This window comes from Carettochelys insculpta, chromosome 29 (genome assembly GCF_033958435.1).
Source record: "Carettochelys insculpta isolate YL-2023 chromosome 29, ASM3395843v1, whole genome shotgun sequence".
Classification (NCBI taxonomy): Eukaryota; Metazoa; Chordata; order Testudines; family Carettochelyidae; genus Carettochelys; species Carettochelys insculpta.
In genome coordinates this window covers 7,791,012-7,809,632 of record NC_134165.1, presented here as the reverse complement: position 1 = coordinate 7,809,632, position 18,621 = coordinate 7,791,012, and the positions used below count along the sequence as shown (strand labels likewise).

Sequence of the window (18,621 nt, the reverse complement as noted above, 5' to 3'; positions counted from 1 at the left end):
CCCACCGCAGTGCTCTGGGCACCAGTGAGCTGGGGTCTCCAGCGGGGAGGGGACAGGCATGGACAGGTGCTGACCACCATCCAGGATATGCTTGGGACACGTCCCCTTTGATGCAGGCACAACTGGCTAGGGATAGGGAGGTGGGGAGGTGACCGGCTCCTTCTTCCCTCAGGCTGCCAAGCCGGTACGGCTCCCATGAGTCCCTGCTGCCTGCACCCAGTGCAGCCGAGCTGGATCTGAGTGGTGAGGACGTAGTGATCCGCCCGCTGCACGGCAGCCTCGTGGGCGAGAAGTTCTGCTTCCAGGTAACTGTGCCTCTGGGCCCTGGAATGGGGGAGTCTGCCGGCTCCCACCCCATGCTCCCATAGTGCCTTGCAGGGAAGAGTCCCTAGGGGCCAGCCTCTCCAGGGCCAAAACTCACTGCTGCCCTGGGGCACCGTGGGCGTGAACTGAATGCAGAGTGTCAGCGGGGAAGCCGAGTTAGTCTGTATCTTCGAAAACGGCAGGAAGTCCCGCGGCACCTCATAGACTAACAGACGTTTTGGAGCATCAGCTTTCGTGGGTCTGACAAAGCAGGTTTTTGCCCACACAAGCCTACACTCCAAAATATCTGTTAGTCCATAAGGTGCCACAGGACTGAATGCAGGTCAGCCATGGGCCAGCATGGGGCCAGGCCCTTTGGCCCCAACCCCAACACATGAGCATCAGTGCTGTGCACAGGGCCCCCCCTCACATGGCTATCACAAGGCATGCTGGGAGCATAGACACACGCCTCCGCGCTGTGCTGGATGCACTACCCCCCATGGCCATGCGGGGAGCACAGGTTCCCACTGCAGTGTTGGGCACCGACCCAGCCTCTAGCCCCACTCCCGCCACCTCTCCGCAACTGTGCTTCCCCACTCGTGACCTCCCAACATCTGGCAGATAATCAATGCTGAGGGGAGTCGCTGTTTCGGCTGCACGTCGGTGGCAGAACGCGACCGGTGGATTGAGAACTTACGCCGAACCGTGCAGCCCAACAAGGTGAGATGCCCTCTGAAGCACCAGCTGCACAGCAGCTACAGTCCTCCCCCGAAACCCCTGATGGAAAGCAGCTGCGCCCCCTCCCCTGAAATGCCAAGTGGGGACGGTCCATCAGCCCCCAAAGCACCAGCTGAGAGTGGCTGTTACCCTCCTGCAATGCCAGCTCATGCAGTCGCATCCGAAGTGCCAACTGGGCAGAGGCTGTTACACCTAAAACACCAGCTTGGGAAGGGCTATTGCCCCCCAAACCACTGCTTGGGAGAGCCGGTCGCCCTCCGAAATGCCAGCTGGGGGTGATCTGTCACTTCCCAAAACACTAGCTGTGGAGAGGAAGTGCAGCCACTCCCATCTCACCTGGCCCAAGGAATTCGCTCCCTGCCATGGCCGCTGCTGCACCCCAGCTTCCTCCCTCCGTCCCGCTGCTCTTTCCCCACGTGAGCAGGGGAGCTGCCTGTCGCCCCATGGCAAATGTGTGGCTGCGCCCTATGCCCTGCCTTCCCCCCAGGATAACTGTGAGCGTGTGGAAAACACCCTGAGTCTCTGGGTGTACGAGGCCCGGGACCTGCCCCCCAAGAAGCGCTACTTCTGCCAGCTGCACCTGGATGGCGCCCTGTATGCCCGCACGACAGCCAAGCCCGTGAGCGCAGGAGGGACGATCTTCTGGGGCGAGCTCTTCGAGCTGGCCACCCTGCCTGCAGTGCGAGAGCTGTGCGTCACTGTGCTGCGGGAGGAGGAGGGGCGGCGGCGGGACAGCAGCCCCCTGGGCACCGTGACCATCCCACTGGGGGAACTGGCTGCCTCCCACCAGCCTGTGGAGAAATGGTACCCACTGTGTGGCGCTGCCCCCAACCGGACACCCTCTGTGCGGCTCCGTGGGCGCTACCAGGAGATCCGGGTGCTGCCCATTGTGAGCTACAAGGAATTTGCCGAGTACATCACCTTCCACTACCGGGAGCTGTGTGCCAGGCTGGAGCCCATCATTGCCGTGCGCCACAAGGAGGAGCTCGCTAGCGCTCTGGTGCATGTGCTGCAGAGCACCGGCAAAGCCAAGGTATGGCCAGGCCACTGGCATGAGGAGAGCTGGGAGTCTGAGCTGGACCCACGTGGGCAAAGAGCCCTGCAGTGCTGATGGGGCAGGAGTCCAGGCACGACCTGCAGCAGGAATACCCCTGTACCTCAGGGTCACCTCCTGGGTGTAAACAGGGGGTTGAGCCCAGACAGGATGGGCTGTTCTGCCTGGGGGCTTGGGGTGGCTCTGTGATGTGGGGGGCAGGTTCTGAGCTGTGAACTGCTCGCAGGCTCCTGAAGGAGGGAAAGGGGCTTGGGCTCCTTCCCTGGCTGTGCATTTGGCCACAGCTGCCCTTGTTGCCTGGAGTGGCCAAGGGCCAAAAGCAGCACCCACTCCCTCAACTCACAGGCAAACCATTCCCTGCCCAGGCTGAGTGTGTGCTGCTGAGCTGGGCTCGGCTGGGCCCAGGGCTCTGTGCCAGTGGGGGGAGGAAAGCCTGGATCCCAGTGACACTCCCTGCTCCTCTGGCCCCACAGGCATTTCTCATTGACCTGGGCATAGCAGAGCTGGACCGCTTCGACGACAGAGAGGCGCTGATCTTCCGCGAGAACACCCTGGCAACCAAGGCCATTGACGAGTACATGAAACTCGTGGGGGGGCAGTACCTGCTGGACACACTGGGTACGAGCCAGGTAGCAATAGCCCGGAGGGGGTGGTAACTGGCTAATGTCCTTGGCAGGGGAACCTACAGGCAGGTGGGCTAATGTGGGTGGGTGTGAGAGAGAGAGAAATGGGTCATTTGGCTTCTGAGCTGGAGGGCTGGCTAGGAGCTGGCACACCATGAGTATGTGCATGTGGGGGGTTCCTCCACTAATGTGATGGGGGGTCTAAAAAACTGGGGGCAGGGGGCTGTTTAGGGATCAGCCGGCAAACACCTGGAGGGGTAACAGGCTAGCTAGTGCGTTGGTGAGTTCCTGTGGCCGGCTCCTGCTCCAGCAGGGAGTGCAGGGGGAGGGGCTGGCTTGGGAGTGAGATAAGCCCGCACACGCCTGTTCTTGGTTGTACTTTGCTTTCTCCCTTCTGCCCAGGAGTCCTGCTTCCCCCTGCTCCTCGCCCCCATGGCCATGTGCCTGTGCAGCAGACTGAGCTTTGGCCCTTCCGCTCTTACCAGAGAGTCTGGCTCTGGCCACAATTCCTAGCCAGGCTTAGGCCTTGCTGAGAGGGCAGCAGCACAGCACAGCTTTTCACATCTGTACACCCAGGTACCTGTGCATGCACACCTTTGAACTCATGCACAACCACACGTGTGCTCCTGTACTTGCACATGCCATACACACATGCACATGCACACTTTTGCGCATATACATGTGCAGTCATGCACACAACTTGTGCTTGTGCTCCCATACAAACTCACATGAACACACTTGTACATGTGTGTGCACGCACACCTGCCTGCCCACTCACAGACAAGGAAGCACATTATTCCAGCTTCTCCAAATGCCCGTTCTATGCTCTTTGTGTCCTGCCTGGCCTCAGCCCTGGCCCCTCATTCTTGTGTCAACCTGAGCTCTGCTGGGTGTGTTGCAGGGGAGTCCATCGTCCAGCTGTATGAGTCGGAGGACAGCTGTGAGGTCGATCCCAGCAAGTGTGCAGCCAACGACCTGTCTGACAACCAAAACAACTTGCGGCAGGCGTGCGAGGAGATCTTCCAGAGAATCACTAACTCCTGCGAGTGAGAGAGGGCTGTGGGGAGACGTGGGGCCAGGCTTGCTTGGGGAGAAGGCACGTGGCCTGGCTTGCGGGTGCAGGGGGGAAGCAGCACCATGCTTGCCTGCGGGGTGGGGATGCAGACTTGCCTGGCAGGAGGGCAAGGAATGGAGTAGGCAGAGGCTCAGTGCCCTCCCACATGATGAGTCCCTGTGGTGCTGTCTTGCCACCCTTTTGCCTCCATTGTGAGGGAATCTTTCTTGGGGTAGGTGGGAGTCAGCTCCTGAGCACCACCAGCCTTCCCACCGCTCAAGCGTCTCCTCAGGACTTTGCCAGTCCTACTGTGCTTGCAAGTGAGCCGCTGATGCCCCCCTCCCTGCGCCCCCTGTGGAAAGCGTAATCCTGCGGTATGCAGCCATCGCCGGGAACTCACAGGCATTATTAGCAGAATGCTGTTCCCCAGGGGACCCGGGCACACACCTGCTGGCAGGGTTCAGCTGAGGATTCACGCTGCCTTATTCCACGGCACTGAGGTGTGTGCAGGATAAAACAAGATTCAGTTTAGTTACAAAGATTCAAAGACTTGGATGAGTCACGAATAAGAATATCAGTGGCCAAACTGGGTGTGCAGCTCAAACAAAATATGACCGTCAATCCCAGCCCTGCATGCCCACACCGTGGCCTTTCCTGCTTAATGCAGTAGATTCTCTTCCAAAAATACAGCCTTGGATAGAGCTGCCAGTTTTCAGGCACCACCAGGATTCAGGGTTTCATGGTGCCCAGCCCCTTTCATGGGATTTCATCAGCAAATGGATGCTGAAATAACCCTGCTTCTCCTCAGCTTTCCCCACACTCAGTGTTTTGTCCCCAGGAGCCAAGCTGGTCCTGGGGCCCTGGGCCCTGGGCTCCAGGGAATGTTCCCACATTCCTGTTTCTTGCATAACCCCATCAACCTGGGGTTTGTACTGACTTTCAAATACAAATGGGGTTCACATTGTGTTTGCTGTACAGTGCATCATCTAGATCAGAGCTGTGTAGAAGACACACAGTGACTCTCAGAAGCCCTGTTTGTGAGCTCGGCCAGGTTCCACAGGGTAGAGTACATTTTTGTAGATGCCCGTAGCTTCTTATGGGTCAGCCCTGCATCCATCTTGCAGTGCTTGCGGTGACCATTGTGCTATAAGATTTCATTCAACATGCAGATAAATACTATGACAACAGCGTGTTAGATGCAGTGAGTTTGTTAGGCCTGGTAGGCATTGGTGTTACAGACCAAGGAACCCTTTGCCTGTTGGCACTGAGAGATTCTTAGGGTCCCAAGCCCCCACCGGGTGTTCTACACAACTCCCTGTGAACAAACATCTCCACTCTGACCTCAGCGGTTGGGCTGGACCATGGGATGTGTTTCTCTTTCCTCAGACCCTGCGGGCTCTCCAGGGTCTCCAGGGGGTGGCCATGGGGCCTCTTTCTCCACTGCTGAGGCCATGTTGGGGTAACAGAATCCATCCCGCCCCCCCCAGGGCTGCCCAGCCACATAAGCCAGTAACCCCGAGGCAGCCGCGAGGGGAGGGAGCCACTGCTGGACAGGCTGTGTGGAAGCCACAGCCTTGCAGTTGGAGAGTGAGCTAGAGGATCACCCACTGAGCAGCCATCACCCCAAATCCTGCTGAGAGCTGGGCCAACCATCGTGAGCAGCCACTGCTGACCTCTGGGAGGAGGGTCATGGGTGACATCGGACCCTAGGGGAAATGCTGCCCTTCCCCCCCACCCCCAACACTGCCTGTGTCTGTCCCTTCAGTGCATTTCCAGCAGAGCTCAGCGAGATCTTTGCTGCATGGCAGGCGGAGTGCCTGGAGCGGGACAAGGAGAACATCGGGCAGCGGCTCATCTCAGCCTCCCTCTTCCTGCGCTTCCTGTGCCCAGCCATCATGTCCCCCAGCCTGTTTGGCCTCACCCAAGAATACCCAAACGACACCACCTCCCGCAGTCTGACCCTGGTGGCAAAGGTCATCCAGAACCTGGCCAATTTTGCAACGTAAGTATCACGGCTCAGCTCTGCCCAGGCCCTGCCCCCCTGCAGGGCGATCCCGCCTGTACCACGGCTCAGCTCTGCCCAGGCCCTGCCCCCCTGCAGGGCGATCCCCCCTGTACCACGGCTCAGCTCTGCCCAGGCCCTGCCCCCCTGCAGGGCGATCCCCCCTGTACCACGGCTCAGCTCTGCCCAGGGCCTGCCCCTCAGCAGGGCGATCCCCCCTGTACCACGGCTCAGCTCTGCCCAGGGCCTGCCCCTCCGCAGGGCGATCCCCCCTGTACCACGGCTCAGCTCTGCCCAGGCCCTGCCCCCCGGCAGGGCGATCCCCCCTGTACCACGGCTCAGCTCTGCCCAGGGCCTGCCCCTCTGCAGGGTGATCCCGTCTGTACCACGGCTCAGTTCTGCCCAGGGCCTGCCCCCCTGCAGGGCGATCCCGCCTGTACCACGGCTCAGCTCTGCCCAGGCCCTGCCCCCCTGCAGGGCGATCCCGCCTGTACCATGGCTCAGCTCTGCCCAGGCCCTGCCCCTCCGCAGGGCGATCCCGTCTGTACCACGGCTCAGCTCTGCCCAGGGCCTGCCCCCCTGCAGGGCGATCCCGTCTGTACCACGTCTCAGCTCTGCCCAGGGCCTGCCCCCCCGCAGGGCGATCCCGCCTGTACCACGGCTCAGCTCTGCCCAGGGCCTGCCCCTCTGCAGGGCGATCCCGTCTGTACCACGGCTCAGCTCTGCCCAGGCCCTGCCCCCCTGCAGGGCGATCCCGTCTGTACCACGGCTCAGCTCTGCCCAGGCCCTGCCCCTCTGCAGGGCGATCCCGCCTGTACCACGGCTCAGCTCTGCCCAGGCCCTGCCCCTCCGCAGGGCGATCCCGTCTGTACCACGGCTCAGCTCTGCCCAGGGCCTGCCCCTCTGCAGGGCGATCCCGTCTGTACCACGGCTCAGCTCTGCCCAGGGCCTGCCCCTCTGCAGGGCGATCCCGTCTGTACCACGGCTCAGCTCTGCCCAGGGCCTGCCCCTCCGCAGGGCGATCCCGCCTGTACCACGGCTCAGCTCTGCCCAGGGCCTGCCCCTCCGCAGGGCGATCCCGCCTGTACCACGGCTCAGCTCTGCCCAGGGCCTGCCCCTCCGCAGGGCGATCCCGTCTGTACCACGGCTCAGCTCTGCCCAGGCCCTGCCCCTCTGCAGGGCGATCCCGTCTGTACCACGGCTCAGCTCTGCCCAGGCCCTGCCCCTCCGCAGGGCGATCCCGTCTGTACCACGGCTCAGCTCTGCCCAGGGCCTGCCCCCCCGCAGGGCGATCCCGTCTGTACCACGGCTCAGCTCTGCCCAGGGCCTGCCCCCCCGCAGGGCGATCCCGTCTGTACCACGGCTCAGCTCTGTCCACTGTGCTCAGAGTCTCTCCTAGTCCCTTACCTCCGTCTCCCTGAGTCTTCCCCTTCCTACGAACCTTTCAGGGTCCTCTGGCAAGGAAAGGACATGGAGGAAGGAGCTGGGTTTGCATCTTCCTGCGAGAGGAAGAAACTTTGGGGGTACTAAAAAATGGGGCGTGGTCCCGGCTAGATCGCACCTGGGCTTGGTGCTGGAGCTTGGAGAGGGCTGCAGGGTGCCAGACTGGATGACTCCTCTAGGTCCCTGCCTAGGCCTTGATGAAAGCAGCCCACACTGAGCTCTAGTCCAGCTCCCAAAGAGCTTTAGAAACCTGAGGAACCCCAGCTCCCATCTCCATTTCTCAGGTTTCTAGGCTCTGGCCATGAGGCCCATGGGAACAGCACCCAGCTGTCTGCCAAAGGCTCAGCATCAGATTAGGAAAAACTGCCATGGCCCAGGCCACACAGGAGCTCTGGGTTCCCTGGGCAGGTCACCACAATGCTTGTGCTCAGTTTCCCTTGCAAAATCAGCTTGTTATTTTCCCCTCTGGTTTGCATGGATCATTTACCCAGCAGCCAGAGACCCTGAGCAGAGGACAGGGAGACCTGAGCAGTGTGATTTCCTGTGGTTCCTCCACTAGGGAGGGCAGCAAGGCTGCAGCATTCCCATGTTCACAATGCCTCCCCTCGCCCCACTTCTGCATGCCCCCTCCCGCCGAGGGACTGCTCCGAATGGGCCAGCTCACCTTGCCTCAGCACTTAGAGCTCACTTGCCTGCAAGTAGTGGAATTAGCTTGCTCCACCCACCTGAAGCTCATGTGTCCCTGCTTTGTGTGTCTGGCACCTGGCAGCATCACTGTGTTACACTTCTGTCATGTGTGTGACACCCGGCACTGCCATTGTGTGTGTGATGCCTGTGCTGTGTTTGTGACACCCAGGCCGTTTGTGGTGCCTGCATTGTGTGCATAACACCAGGCAGCATCACTGTGCGTCTGTGATGCCCAGGCTGCACGTGTGATGGCTGTGCCAAGTGGATGATGGATGTGCGACACTTGGCAGTACCACTGTGTGTGATGCCCATGCTGTGTGTGACACTCAGCAACATCACTGTGTGTGTGTGATGCCTGCACCATTTGTGTGACGCCTGCATTGTGTGTGTGACACCAGCAGCAGCACTGTGTGCATGTTGCCCACGCTGTGTGTGTGATGCCCACACCGTGTGCATGGTGCCTGTGTTGTGTGGGACTCCTGTGCTGTGACCAAGACACCTGCATGGTCAGAGTGTGCGTGTGATGCCTGCATCATATGTGTGATTCCCGTCCTCTGTACATGACACCTGCCTGGTCTCACCGTGTGTGACGCCTGCACCGTGTGTGTAATGCCTACACCACATGTGTGACGCCTGCATCGTGCGTGTAACGCCTACACCACGTGTGATGCCTGCACCGTGTGTGTAACGCCCACGCCACATGTGTGACGCCTGCACCGTGTGTAACGCCCACGCCACGTGTGTGACGCCTGCACCGTGTGTGTAATGCCCACGCCACGTGTGTGACACCTGCACCGTGTGTGTAATGCCCAAGCCATTTGTGTGACACCTGCACTGTGTGTGTAATGCCCACACCACATGTGTGACGCCTGCATCGTGTGTGTAATGCCCACACCACGTGTGTGATGCCTGCACCGTGTGTGACACCCACACCACGTGTGTGACACCTGCACCGTGTGTGTAACTCCCACACCACATGTGTGATGCCTGCACCGTGTGTGACGCCCATGCCACGTGTGTGATGCCTGCACCGTGTGTGTGACGCCTGCACTGTGTGTAATGCTCACGCCACGTGTGTGACGCCTGCACCGTGTGTGTGACGCCTGCACCATGTGTGTAATGCCCACGCCACGTGTGTGTGACGCCTGCACTGTGTGTGTAATGCCCACGCCACGTGTGTGATGCCTGCACCGTGTGTGTGACGCCCACGCCACGTGTGTGACGCCTGCACCGTGTGCATGATGCCCAAGTGGCCCTGTGGCTCTGGCAGATTCGGCGAGAAGGAGGCGTACATGGGGTTCATGAATGAATTCCTGGAGCACAACTGGAGCCGCATGAAGTCGTTCCTGCGGAGCGTGGCCAACCCTGACACCACTGCCCACCTGGTGGCCTATGATGGTTATGTGGACCTGGCGCTGGAGCTCTCCACCCTTCACTCACTGCTCTACAACATTTTCACTGGTGTGGACCAGGTACTGCCTGCCGGGGGTGGGATGGGAGTGCATGGATAGAGCCCATCTGCTCCATTGTGGCCAGAAGGTAGCATGGAATCCCGCAGCTAGCAGCCACTGACACTGTCTGAGTCTGAAATCAGCTGTGACCCTCCAATGGTCTACCCAAGAGCTCCGTCAGCTGAGACCGTGTGCTGCCGGAGCTGTGCTGAGCCAGTCCCAGCTGGGCGTCGCCCTTAGGCCATTCCAGTCAGAGCTGCGCTGAACAGAGCTCCCCCAGCAGAGTTGAGAGGGAGAAGTTGGGTTTATCTCATGTGAGACTGAGGGACACAGCTGCTGGCAAATCACCAGCTGTGATTTTTTTTCCTTTGTGTTTCTGTGCAGCGAACAAAGGAGCAGCTAGAGCCCTTGCCAGCCATTCTCAGTGCCATCAAAGAGGGCACTCCAGTGCCTGTCTCCATCAGACTTGGCCCCAGCATGGAGGACAGGTACCCTCCCTCACCTCCCCATGAACAGTGGTCCAGGCAATGCAGGGCTCCGTGGGCCTGAGGTCTGGGCAGTTCTGTGGTTGACAGCAGCAGGAGCAGGACAGGAATGCTAGGTTGGAGTTGTCAGATGGGCTAGGCACCATGGCTTAATGCTCGGAGATGAGTCTTGGGAAATCCACTCTTACATGAAGTGCTCCAGACAAGCCCTCATCCTGCTAGCAGGCTCAGTCAGGGGATGGTGCTCTGGCTAATCATAAGGTTTAGGGAAGGGTTTGAGCTTATGTGGGGTTTAGGAAGCAGCTCAGGTGTGTGGCACAGGGGGGATTTGGGTTGGAAGTCTCATGACCAAAGCTGGGCTGTGGCTTTAGGTTGCACAGTCAAGTGGATGGGGAAGAGGAACAGCAGGAAGATGAGACTCAGATGAAGGAGTGGGTTGGAAATTCAGGTGATGGCTCCAGTCCAAAGGTTTGATCGACAGGCTGGGTTTGAATTCGGAGTGTCTGTGACTAGAAGATTGGTTCTGATTCAGACTGGGTTCAGAGGACAGTTCTGGGTTGGGTTTAGGAATTGTTCTGGTTCGGTCTGAGGATGGTTGATGGTTCTGGTTCATTTTGGTTAATGGTTCTGGTGGGATGTTTCTGGGTTGGGTATGGTTAATGAATTAATGCGGAGGGGCAGGGCCTGCGCAGAGCTGAGCCGTGGTACACATGGAATTGCCCTGGTTTGACTTCAGGTGATGTTTGTGGGTCCAGTTCAGTTTGGGCTTTAAGGGATAGTTCTGGTTCAGAAATGGCTCTTGGTTCTTGTTCTCGGTTCTGGTTCAGATGATAGTTCTGCTTTGGCCTGAGGATCAGAGGATAGTTCTGATTCTAGGTTCCAGTTCATCTGATAGTTCTGCTTTGGATTGAGTTCAGAGGATAGTTCTGGTTCTAGATTCCAGTTGAAGGGAAGGTTCTGTTTCAGACTGAGGTTCAGAGGATATTTCTGGTTCTAGATTCCAGGTAAGGGGTTTGTTCTGTTTCTGATTGGGGTTCAGAGGATAGTTCTGGTTCTAGGTTCTGGCTGAGGGGATGGTTCTGGTTTGGATTGAGGTTCAGGGGATAGTTTTGATTCTAGATTCCAGCTGAGGGAACGGTTCTGATTTGCACTGAGGTTCAGGGGATATTTCTGGATTCCAGTCCAGTCTGTGGCCATGGTGCTCCTAAATCTTCACAGCAATGCTCAGCCCTGAACATTGTGTTTCCGCCCCAGTGAAAAGCCAGGATTTCTGCCCCCGAGGGAGCTGAGCAAGCACTGTCCCGTGATCAAGAGCCACTCTATGACCAACATCCAGAAAGGACGGGGGAAAGAGGAAAAGCGGCACCCACCACAGCTGCCCTCCTCAGCACACCAAGGCTGTGACAGGAGGAAAGTGCAGCGCACCCAGAGCGTTCCGGCGCAGAGCAAGGCAGGACGCAGGCTGCAAAAGCAAAGCAGCATGGAGCATGTGACTGAGTCCCCAGGAGAGGAGAGTCCCAACAAGAGCCTTCGCAACTTTGCCTCTCCCTCGCGGGATGACCGAGCCCACCCGGTAAGGGGATCCAGGTAGCCTTCACCCAGGGGACAGCTGAGCCCATCACTAAGGGAGTAAGGGGTCCTGACAACTCTGTGACATTGTTGGATTCCAATATGAACATTCAAATCGTTGCTATAAAGTGAACTTCTGGGATGACACAGTCTCTGATGTTCTTCCCTTTCCAGATCTGGCAATGCCTTCCTCAGCTTGCTTGTCTCTCTTTGCAGCTTGCTGAGTCCCTCTTCAGCAGCAGCCTTTCCCTTTATCAGCAGTTTCTTTCTCCAGTTCAGCCATCCTTTCTCTTTCTATATCAGCTATTTTCTGCTCTTTCAGCCAGTGCATTTCTGCAAGTTCTTGTTCATAATTAAGTTACAACTTGTTTGCTGCTTGCTGATTACTGTTTCTTAGCCAGGATATACATTGATTTGTGGTTTTCTTTGTCAAGGCAATTCCTTTCTGAGAATCAGCTCTTCCAGGACCTTTTTGCAAAGACCTCCATATTATTGCTGACTCATTGCAACTGCTCTTTAACCAACAAAATTCTCAAACCCCAAATTCAAATTTTGAATAATGTGGTGTCCGGATCCAAAGCTTAATTGGCCTGGCTCTGTAGAGCCTGCCAACTACACCACTGTACTAGAGGTTACCTGGGGCATCACTGAGAGGGTCAAAGCGGGGCAAATTGCTTAGAAACAGCATTACTTACAGCCCAGCCGAGGGTCTTCCACTATAAGGCACCAAACCAGCCACACTGACCAGCAAGAAATCACACAAGCAGTTCCCTGAGACACTCAAGCTGTCCTGTGCCCTTACTCTGATGAGAGGCTATGAAAACCAATATAGAAACAGTAACAGAGAGGAAGCCATGCTAGTCTATACACTATCAAAACAAAAAGCAGTCAAGTAGCACTTTAAAGACTAGCAAATTAGTTTATTAGGTGAGCTTTCGTGGGACAGACCCACTTCTTCAGACCATAGCCAGACCAGACCAGACTCAATATTTAAGGCACAGAGAACCAAAAACAGTAAGCAAGGAGGACAAATCAGAAAAAGATAATCAAGGTGAGCAAATCATAGAGTGGAGGGGTGGGGGGGGAGGTCAAGAATTAGATTGAGCCAAGTATGCAGACGAGCCCCTATAGTGACTCAGAAAGTTCCCATCATGATTTAAACCATGTGTTAATGTGCCGAATTTGAATATAAAAGCCAGCTCGGCTGTTTCCCTTTCCAGAACGGTGCGATAATTCTTCTTCAGTAACACACGTACCTTTAGGTCATTGACAGAATGCCCCATTCCATTAAAATGTTGACTAACTGGTTTGTGGATCTGGAGTGTTTTGATGTCTGTTTTGTGCCCATTGACCCTTTGTCTAAGGGAGTTAGAAGTCTGTCCAATGTACAAAGCATCTGGGCATTGTTGGCACATGATGGCATATATGATGTTAGTAGAGGAGCATGAGAAAGTGCCCGTGATTCTGTGAGTAACCTGGTTAGGTCCAGTGATGGTATTTCCAGAGAAGATATGTGGACAAAGCTGGCAGTGGGCTTTGTTGCAGGTAAAGGTTCCAGGACTGGTATTCCTGGGGTATAGACTGTGGCTGTTAGTGAGGATCCTCATAAGGTTGGGAGGTTGTCTGTAGGAGAGAACAGGCATATCACCCAGGGCCTTCTGGAGTGTGGCGTCCTGATTAAGGATAGGTTGTAGGTCTTTAATAATTCGTTGCAGTGGTCTGAGTTGGGGGCTGTAGGTGATGACCAGTGGTGTTCTGTTCTTGGCTTTTTTGGGCCGATCTTGGAGTAGCTGGTCTCTGGGTATTCGTCTGGCCCTGTCGATTTGTTTTTTTACTTCTCCTGGTGGGTAATTCAGGTTTATGAATATTTGGTAAAGTTCTTGTAGTTTTTGGTCTCTGTCAGTTGGATCAGAGCAAATGTGATTGTACCTAAGAGCTTGACTGTAAACAATGGATCTAGTCACGTGTGCAGGATGGAAGCTAGAAGGGTGTAGATAAGTATAGCGATCAGTAGGTTTTCGGTACAGTGTGGTACTGATCAGGCCATCCTTGATTAGTACTGTAGTGTCCAGGAAATGTATCTCTTGCATGTTGTAATCGAGGCATAAGTTGATGGTGGGGTGTAGATTGTTAAAGTCTCTGTGGAATTCTTCTAGAGCCTCTGTACCATGGGTCCAAATCATAAAGATGTCATCAATGCATCTTATGATACATTATGATACAGCAGCTCCCTGAAGGGCTGTGTACTGTGTGTTCTAGGGGCGACCCAATCTCCGCCAGTCTGCCTCGCTGCCCCGGAAATCCACAGTGCCCTGGCAGCGCTACGCTGAGGAAGCTGCCAAGGTGCAGACTGAGCTGTACGCCATGCGGCCGCTGGAGAAGGTAACACTCGTAATCCACAGAAACCCCAAGCAACACAGGCCCCAGAGCTGTGCCAGGGTCCCCCTCGCCACCTCAATGCCCAGTCTCTGCCAGGGTGCTGATGCATCATTGCTGCGCACCTCTGAGCCCCAGAACCAGCCCCATGTTTGCAGTGGGGTGGAGCAATGCCATGCCCCCAGCCTCACTACATCAGTCTAATCGGGAACAGCATGGAAGTCATTTCCCCAGCCCTGCAGCACCCAGGCCAGGATCCTAGAGCTCCTCACACACAGAACCCAGCGGTTCTGACTCCCAGGCCCCCACTACTCTAACCACTGGGCCCCTCTCCTGCTGCCAGCTTGGGTAAGGAAGCTGGGTGGCAGATTGTGCCCATGCTGGAGTGCTGCACGGCTCCTGACGGGCTGACCTGTGTTGGGCTCCCCTAGCATGGGAAGCAAATTGAGGAGCTGAGGAAGGAGCTGGCAGAGACCAAGGAGAAGCAGAGGTTCTTTGAGAGCCAGCTGGAAGTGCTGCTCCCCCAGAACCAGGCGCTGCTGGAGGAGCAGGCCAAGAGCCAGGGGCAGGAGGAGAGGCTCCAGAGGAAGCTGGAGGAGCTGGAAGCCCACCTGGCAAACCTCAGCACCAGGTAAGGGAGCCCTCCGGGGAGAAAGGCAGCATTGTAGCACCCCAGACCTAGGGGTGGGGTCGTGAGGTGTCCAGGGGTGGGGTGGTGAGGAGCCTGTGGGGCAGGGCAGGGGGTGGTGCTGGGGTGGGGCATTGCAGTGCCGTGGGCGGGCCAGTGAGATGCTTTGGAGCAGGGCAGGGGGAGATGCCACAGGGCAGGGCTCTCACAGAGGGACAGAACTGTGGACTCTGCTGGTACCCTCCCTCCTGCAGGGTGGCAGTGGTGGAAGGTGGCCGTAGGAAGGACCAGGAGAAACTGAAGGCCAGCGAGGAAAAGGCAAAGCGTCTGGTAAGATCCATTGCCACCTCCAGGGCTGCCAAGCCCAGCAGCTCCACCTCCATTGAGCCGTCTGGGAGTAAAGGGATGCTGGGAGCCGCCATGCACAATGTGGCTCACTGGGTCCACCCCCGTTCTGTGCAGTGAGACAGGGCTCAAGGCTGCCTGTGGGTAACCCCCCTGCACCTAGCACAGCTGGGGCACCCAGGCCCCGAGGTGGAAGGACAGGATCCCCAGCACCTGAGGTCCTCCTACAACGACCATGAGTCATACAAGAGTGTCCTTCACCCTCACAGCTGATCCCAGCTCACATTCAGAAAATGGGAAAATATGTAGAGCCACTGAGTTGGGAGGGCGGAAGTAGTCCTTGCTGTGCCTACCCATCCCTCCTCCTTCCTAGCACTGGGAACAGAACCCAGGAGTCCTGACTCCTAGCCCCCAGCTCTGATCACCAGCCAATGCTATTTGTCCAGTGCTGGGAATAGAGTCCTGACCCACCTGGCACTCGCTGTCTCCTAGACCTCCTTATGGTCACCCACAGCTCCTGCAAGGCAGTGTGGGAGAGTGGCTGAGAAGACAGCACAAAGGATCTTGGGGGGTCCCCTCAGGGCAGGCTTCCCTGGGTGGAGCGTGGAAGAGAGGCCCTGGAAATGAAGAGAGCTGCCTCAGGCCATGCACGGGTGTGGAGGGACAATAGGGCTAGTTGCCTTTGGCAGGAGAGCCCCATCCCATGCAGCATCTGTGGCCAGCTGTGGGCTCCTGGCTAAGGGAGCAGCGGCAGCTGCCTGGGGTGATTGAGTGAGCCCTTTGTTCCCATAGGAGCGCCATCTGTCAGCCATGGAGCGGGAACATGCCGAGCTGCTCTGTGCCATCAGCCAGCGCCAAGGACTCCAGGACAAACCACCCAACTCACTGCTGAGGCGAGGGCCCCAGGCCGAGGACTGGCAGGAGGTTTAGCCTGCCCCTGGGCCACACGTGGGATGTACCTGCAGCCCAACCTTGTCTCTAGAAGTTTGTCACAGACCTGAGTCTAGCAGCCTGGGCCCCAACCTGCATGGGGTGTCACACCCTCACTTTGCAGGGAGCTGCTGGCCACTGGTGTGAATCCTCTGCAACGCTGCACTCCCTGGGGTGGTGCAGTGGGATCGGGTCTGTGAGACGCCCATTCAGCCCCTCTCTCAGTCTAACTGGCTTCCCCTCCCTATCCCAGCATCCTCCTGAACCCACCCCGCCAATCCTCCTGACACCCTGCTGCCTCCCTCCCCCCCATGCAGCGGAAAAGCCCAATGTGCCTAATCTTCCCCGGGGCTCTGCTCAGCATCTGCTGGCAGGCCCAGCTCTGGGCCGTGGGGCTGAGGCCTGACCCCATTTTCTGACCTCACCTGGCTCTTGGGGATTCAGGGCTGGGCTGTCACATCAAGATTGTCTCTAGGCCCTTGCTTGGGCCACATGTCCCTGCAGAGCCAGAAATGCAGCAGCTTCTTTTTCAAACCCTTCCTCAACTCTCAGGGGCCTCTGCAGCCCGGCAGTAAACACTGTGCCTTTGGGACAAGCGTGTGGGTCAGATCCCACCATGCAGGACAGGACAGGGCAGGGCCCAGGGGAAGCCCGTCAGGTGCCACACCCCTAGTGCCACTCACCAAAGGACCGAGTTTCCAAAAGCTCCGACTGAGAACAACAGAGAACCTCCCAACGCCCCCCCACCCGTGCACACACCCATATACACAATCGCACACAGGAACAGCACACGTGCATGTGTGCACACACACAGCACAACCCATACACACACATGTGGCACACATTGTTCCCAGCGGGTGCTGCTGGGGGCCAAACACTTCTGCAGACACATCTCTCCCGGTGCATCAGCCCTTCTGTACAGGTGCCTTCCAGGCGTGCAGGGCTGAGCCCCCAGCACAGCTGGCCACAGCACATGTGCAGCACCCTGGGAGCGCACAGCAGGGCCAGCAGTCACTTGCAGAGGTGTGTCTTTGCTGAAATCCAAACCAGCTTCCTCCAGCCCCAGGTCTGCCCACCACCACTGGGCCCCTGGGGCTGTGCAAAACAAAGATAATGGAGAAATTGGGGTGGGAGGGTAAGTGCCAAACAGCTGACTGATGTGGCCCAGGTTCCAGACTGGGCCTCCAGCAGGCTAGACCTGGGGAAGGGGCATCAAAACCAGGGAGCTGGAATGGAAACCACACCGTCCCAGCGCTAGCTGACTGCTGCTCCTGTGGCTGTCCAGCACTTCACCCTTCAGCCCCCTGGGAGCCCATCTGTCTGCAGGGCCTGGCCTGTGGGAGGGTAGGGAGCCATGCCATGTCTGTCCTGTGCTGCAGCTTCCCCTCCCTGCAGCCACAGGCCCTGGCAGAGCCCCTCCAGGACTGAACATGGGGCTCAGCATGGGGAATAGTTTGTTCGACTGTGTGAACCTTGAGGCAGGGAGAAGCCTTGCTGGCATCCAGCCCCTTGCTGCCTTGGGCCTGATCTTGGAGCAGGACTGGTCTCTGGCCAGAAAAGGGCAGGGGCCTGGTGCCCATGGGTTTAATTTGGGAGCAGCGTATCATTGTGCCCAAGAGCTGCGAGACGGGCTGTGGGCAACAGGCTCCCGCCTGAGTGCGGGGACATTCTAAGTGCCGAACCCCAGGGGCTCCACTGGTGGGGATCCTCATCAGGAAGGGGCTTTTCTACCCCCTTGGGATGCTTCCCCTTCTCCCTCAGGAAGGGGCTCATCCATGCACCCCCCCACATGCACAGAAAGAGCCTCCCCTTCTGGCAAGGGCCTTTCCAAGAAATCCCATCACAGGCAGTGGCGAGCTTGGACCTGTCTGGAATTTTGATGGTTCCAGGTGCCTGAGTTTCCCGCTGTACATTGTGTATCTGTGCAGTGGGTGCCAAAGGGTTAAAAGCTGCTCTGGCTCAGAGCAGGAGTGATGAGGTGTTAGGTCATGGGCCTGTCTGGGAGAGAGTGAAGGGATCAGTTGAAGGACTGGCTGAAACTGACCCATGTCAATGGGGATGCTGGAAGGACACAGGGGGTCCCAGTGCTTAACACCTACCCCAGCCGTGACCTCAGCAGGGGTCTGGAGTGCGGGGGGAGGAGGAAGGGCTGGCTTTGGGTGAGACCCTGAGCTCTCATCGGGGACTGCTGGGGGAGAGGGCCAGAAATGGAGCTCTGAGCAGCACGGCTGGGTGGCACACCAGCTTGGCCGAGCTGGATGGCCCCTTAGCCTTTGCTTCCCGCACTGGCATCCAGCTGACCAATAAACTGGACTGTTGTAAACGCTGCCTGATGTCACTGTGCAGCCATGTGGGGGTGTCCTGGACCCTGAGCTGCTCACTGTCTCCGGCTGGGTGTCGGTCGTGGCTGGATGTGCTGAGTGAGCTCCTGGGGTGAAGCAGGAGGGCTGAAGCCCAGGGGTCTGTCTCAGAGGAGTTGCGACAGCGTGGCCTGCCCCATAGGAAGCGTGGGAGCCCTTGGGAGTCTGGCCTGCCCCATAGGAAGCGTGGGAGCCCTTGGGGGTCTGGCCTGCCCCATGGGAAGCGTGGGAGCCCTTGGGGGTCTGGCCTGCCCCGTAGGAAGCGTGGGAGCCCTTGGGAGTCTGGCCTGCCCCGTAGGAAGCGTGGGAGCCCTTGGGGGTCTGGCCTGCCCCATGGGAAGCGTGGGAGCCCTTGGGGGTCTGGCCTGCCCCGTAGGAAGCGTGGGAGCCCTTGGGAGTCTGGCCTGCCCCGTAGGAAGCGTGGGAGCCCTTGGGGGTCTGGCCTGCCCCGTAGGACGCGTGGGAGCCCTTGGGGGTCTGGCCTGCCCCGTAGGACGCGTGGGACCCCTTGGGAGTCTGGCCTGCCCCGTAGGAAGCGTGGGAGCCCTTGGGGGTCTGGCCTGCCCCGTAGGA

At 58.0% G+C, this 18,621-nt stretch overlaps 1 protein-coding gene across 1 annotated transcript in view; it reads left to right on the top strand.

Annotated features, from left to right (window-relative positions):
* The window catches only part of RASAL3 (RAS protein activator like 3), a 33,180-nt gene extending 15,172 nt beyond the window's left edge, over positions 1 to 18,008 (top strand). The window contains exons 6-18 of the mRNA XM_074980075.1: positions 173 to 305; positions 925 to 1,023; positions 1,529 to 2,074; positions 2,569 to 2,713; positions 3,620 to 3,764; positions 5,538 to 5,774; positions 9,175 to 9,376; positions 9,740 to 9,843; positions 11,095 to 11,413; positions 13,669 to 13,791; positions 14,217 to 14,416; positions 14,668 to 14,743; positions 15,551 to 18,008. Of these exons, the coding sequence (XP_074836176.1) occupies positions 173 to 305; positions 925 to 1,023; positions 1,529 to 2,074; positions 2,569 to 2,713; positions 3,620 to 3,764; positions 5,538 to 5,774; positions 9,175 to 9,376; positions 9,740 to 9,843; positions 11,095 to 11,413; positions 13,669 to 13,791; positions 14,217 to 14,416; positions 14,668 to 14,743; positions 15,551 to 15,688 (2,467 nt within the window). The 3' untranslated portion in view covers positions 15,689 to 18,008. The remainder of the gene's footprint in view (positions 1 to 172; positions 306 to 924; positions 1,024 to 1,528; positions 2,075 to 2,568; positions 2,714 to 3,619; positions 3,765 to 5,537; positions 5,775 to 9,174; positions 9,377 to 9,739; positions 9,844 to 11,094; positions 11,414 to 13,668; positions 13,792 to 14,216; positions 14,417 to 14,667; positions 14,744 to 15,550) is intronic.
* The last annotated feature ends 613 nt before the right edge of the window (positions 18,009 to 18,621 follow it).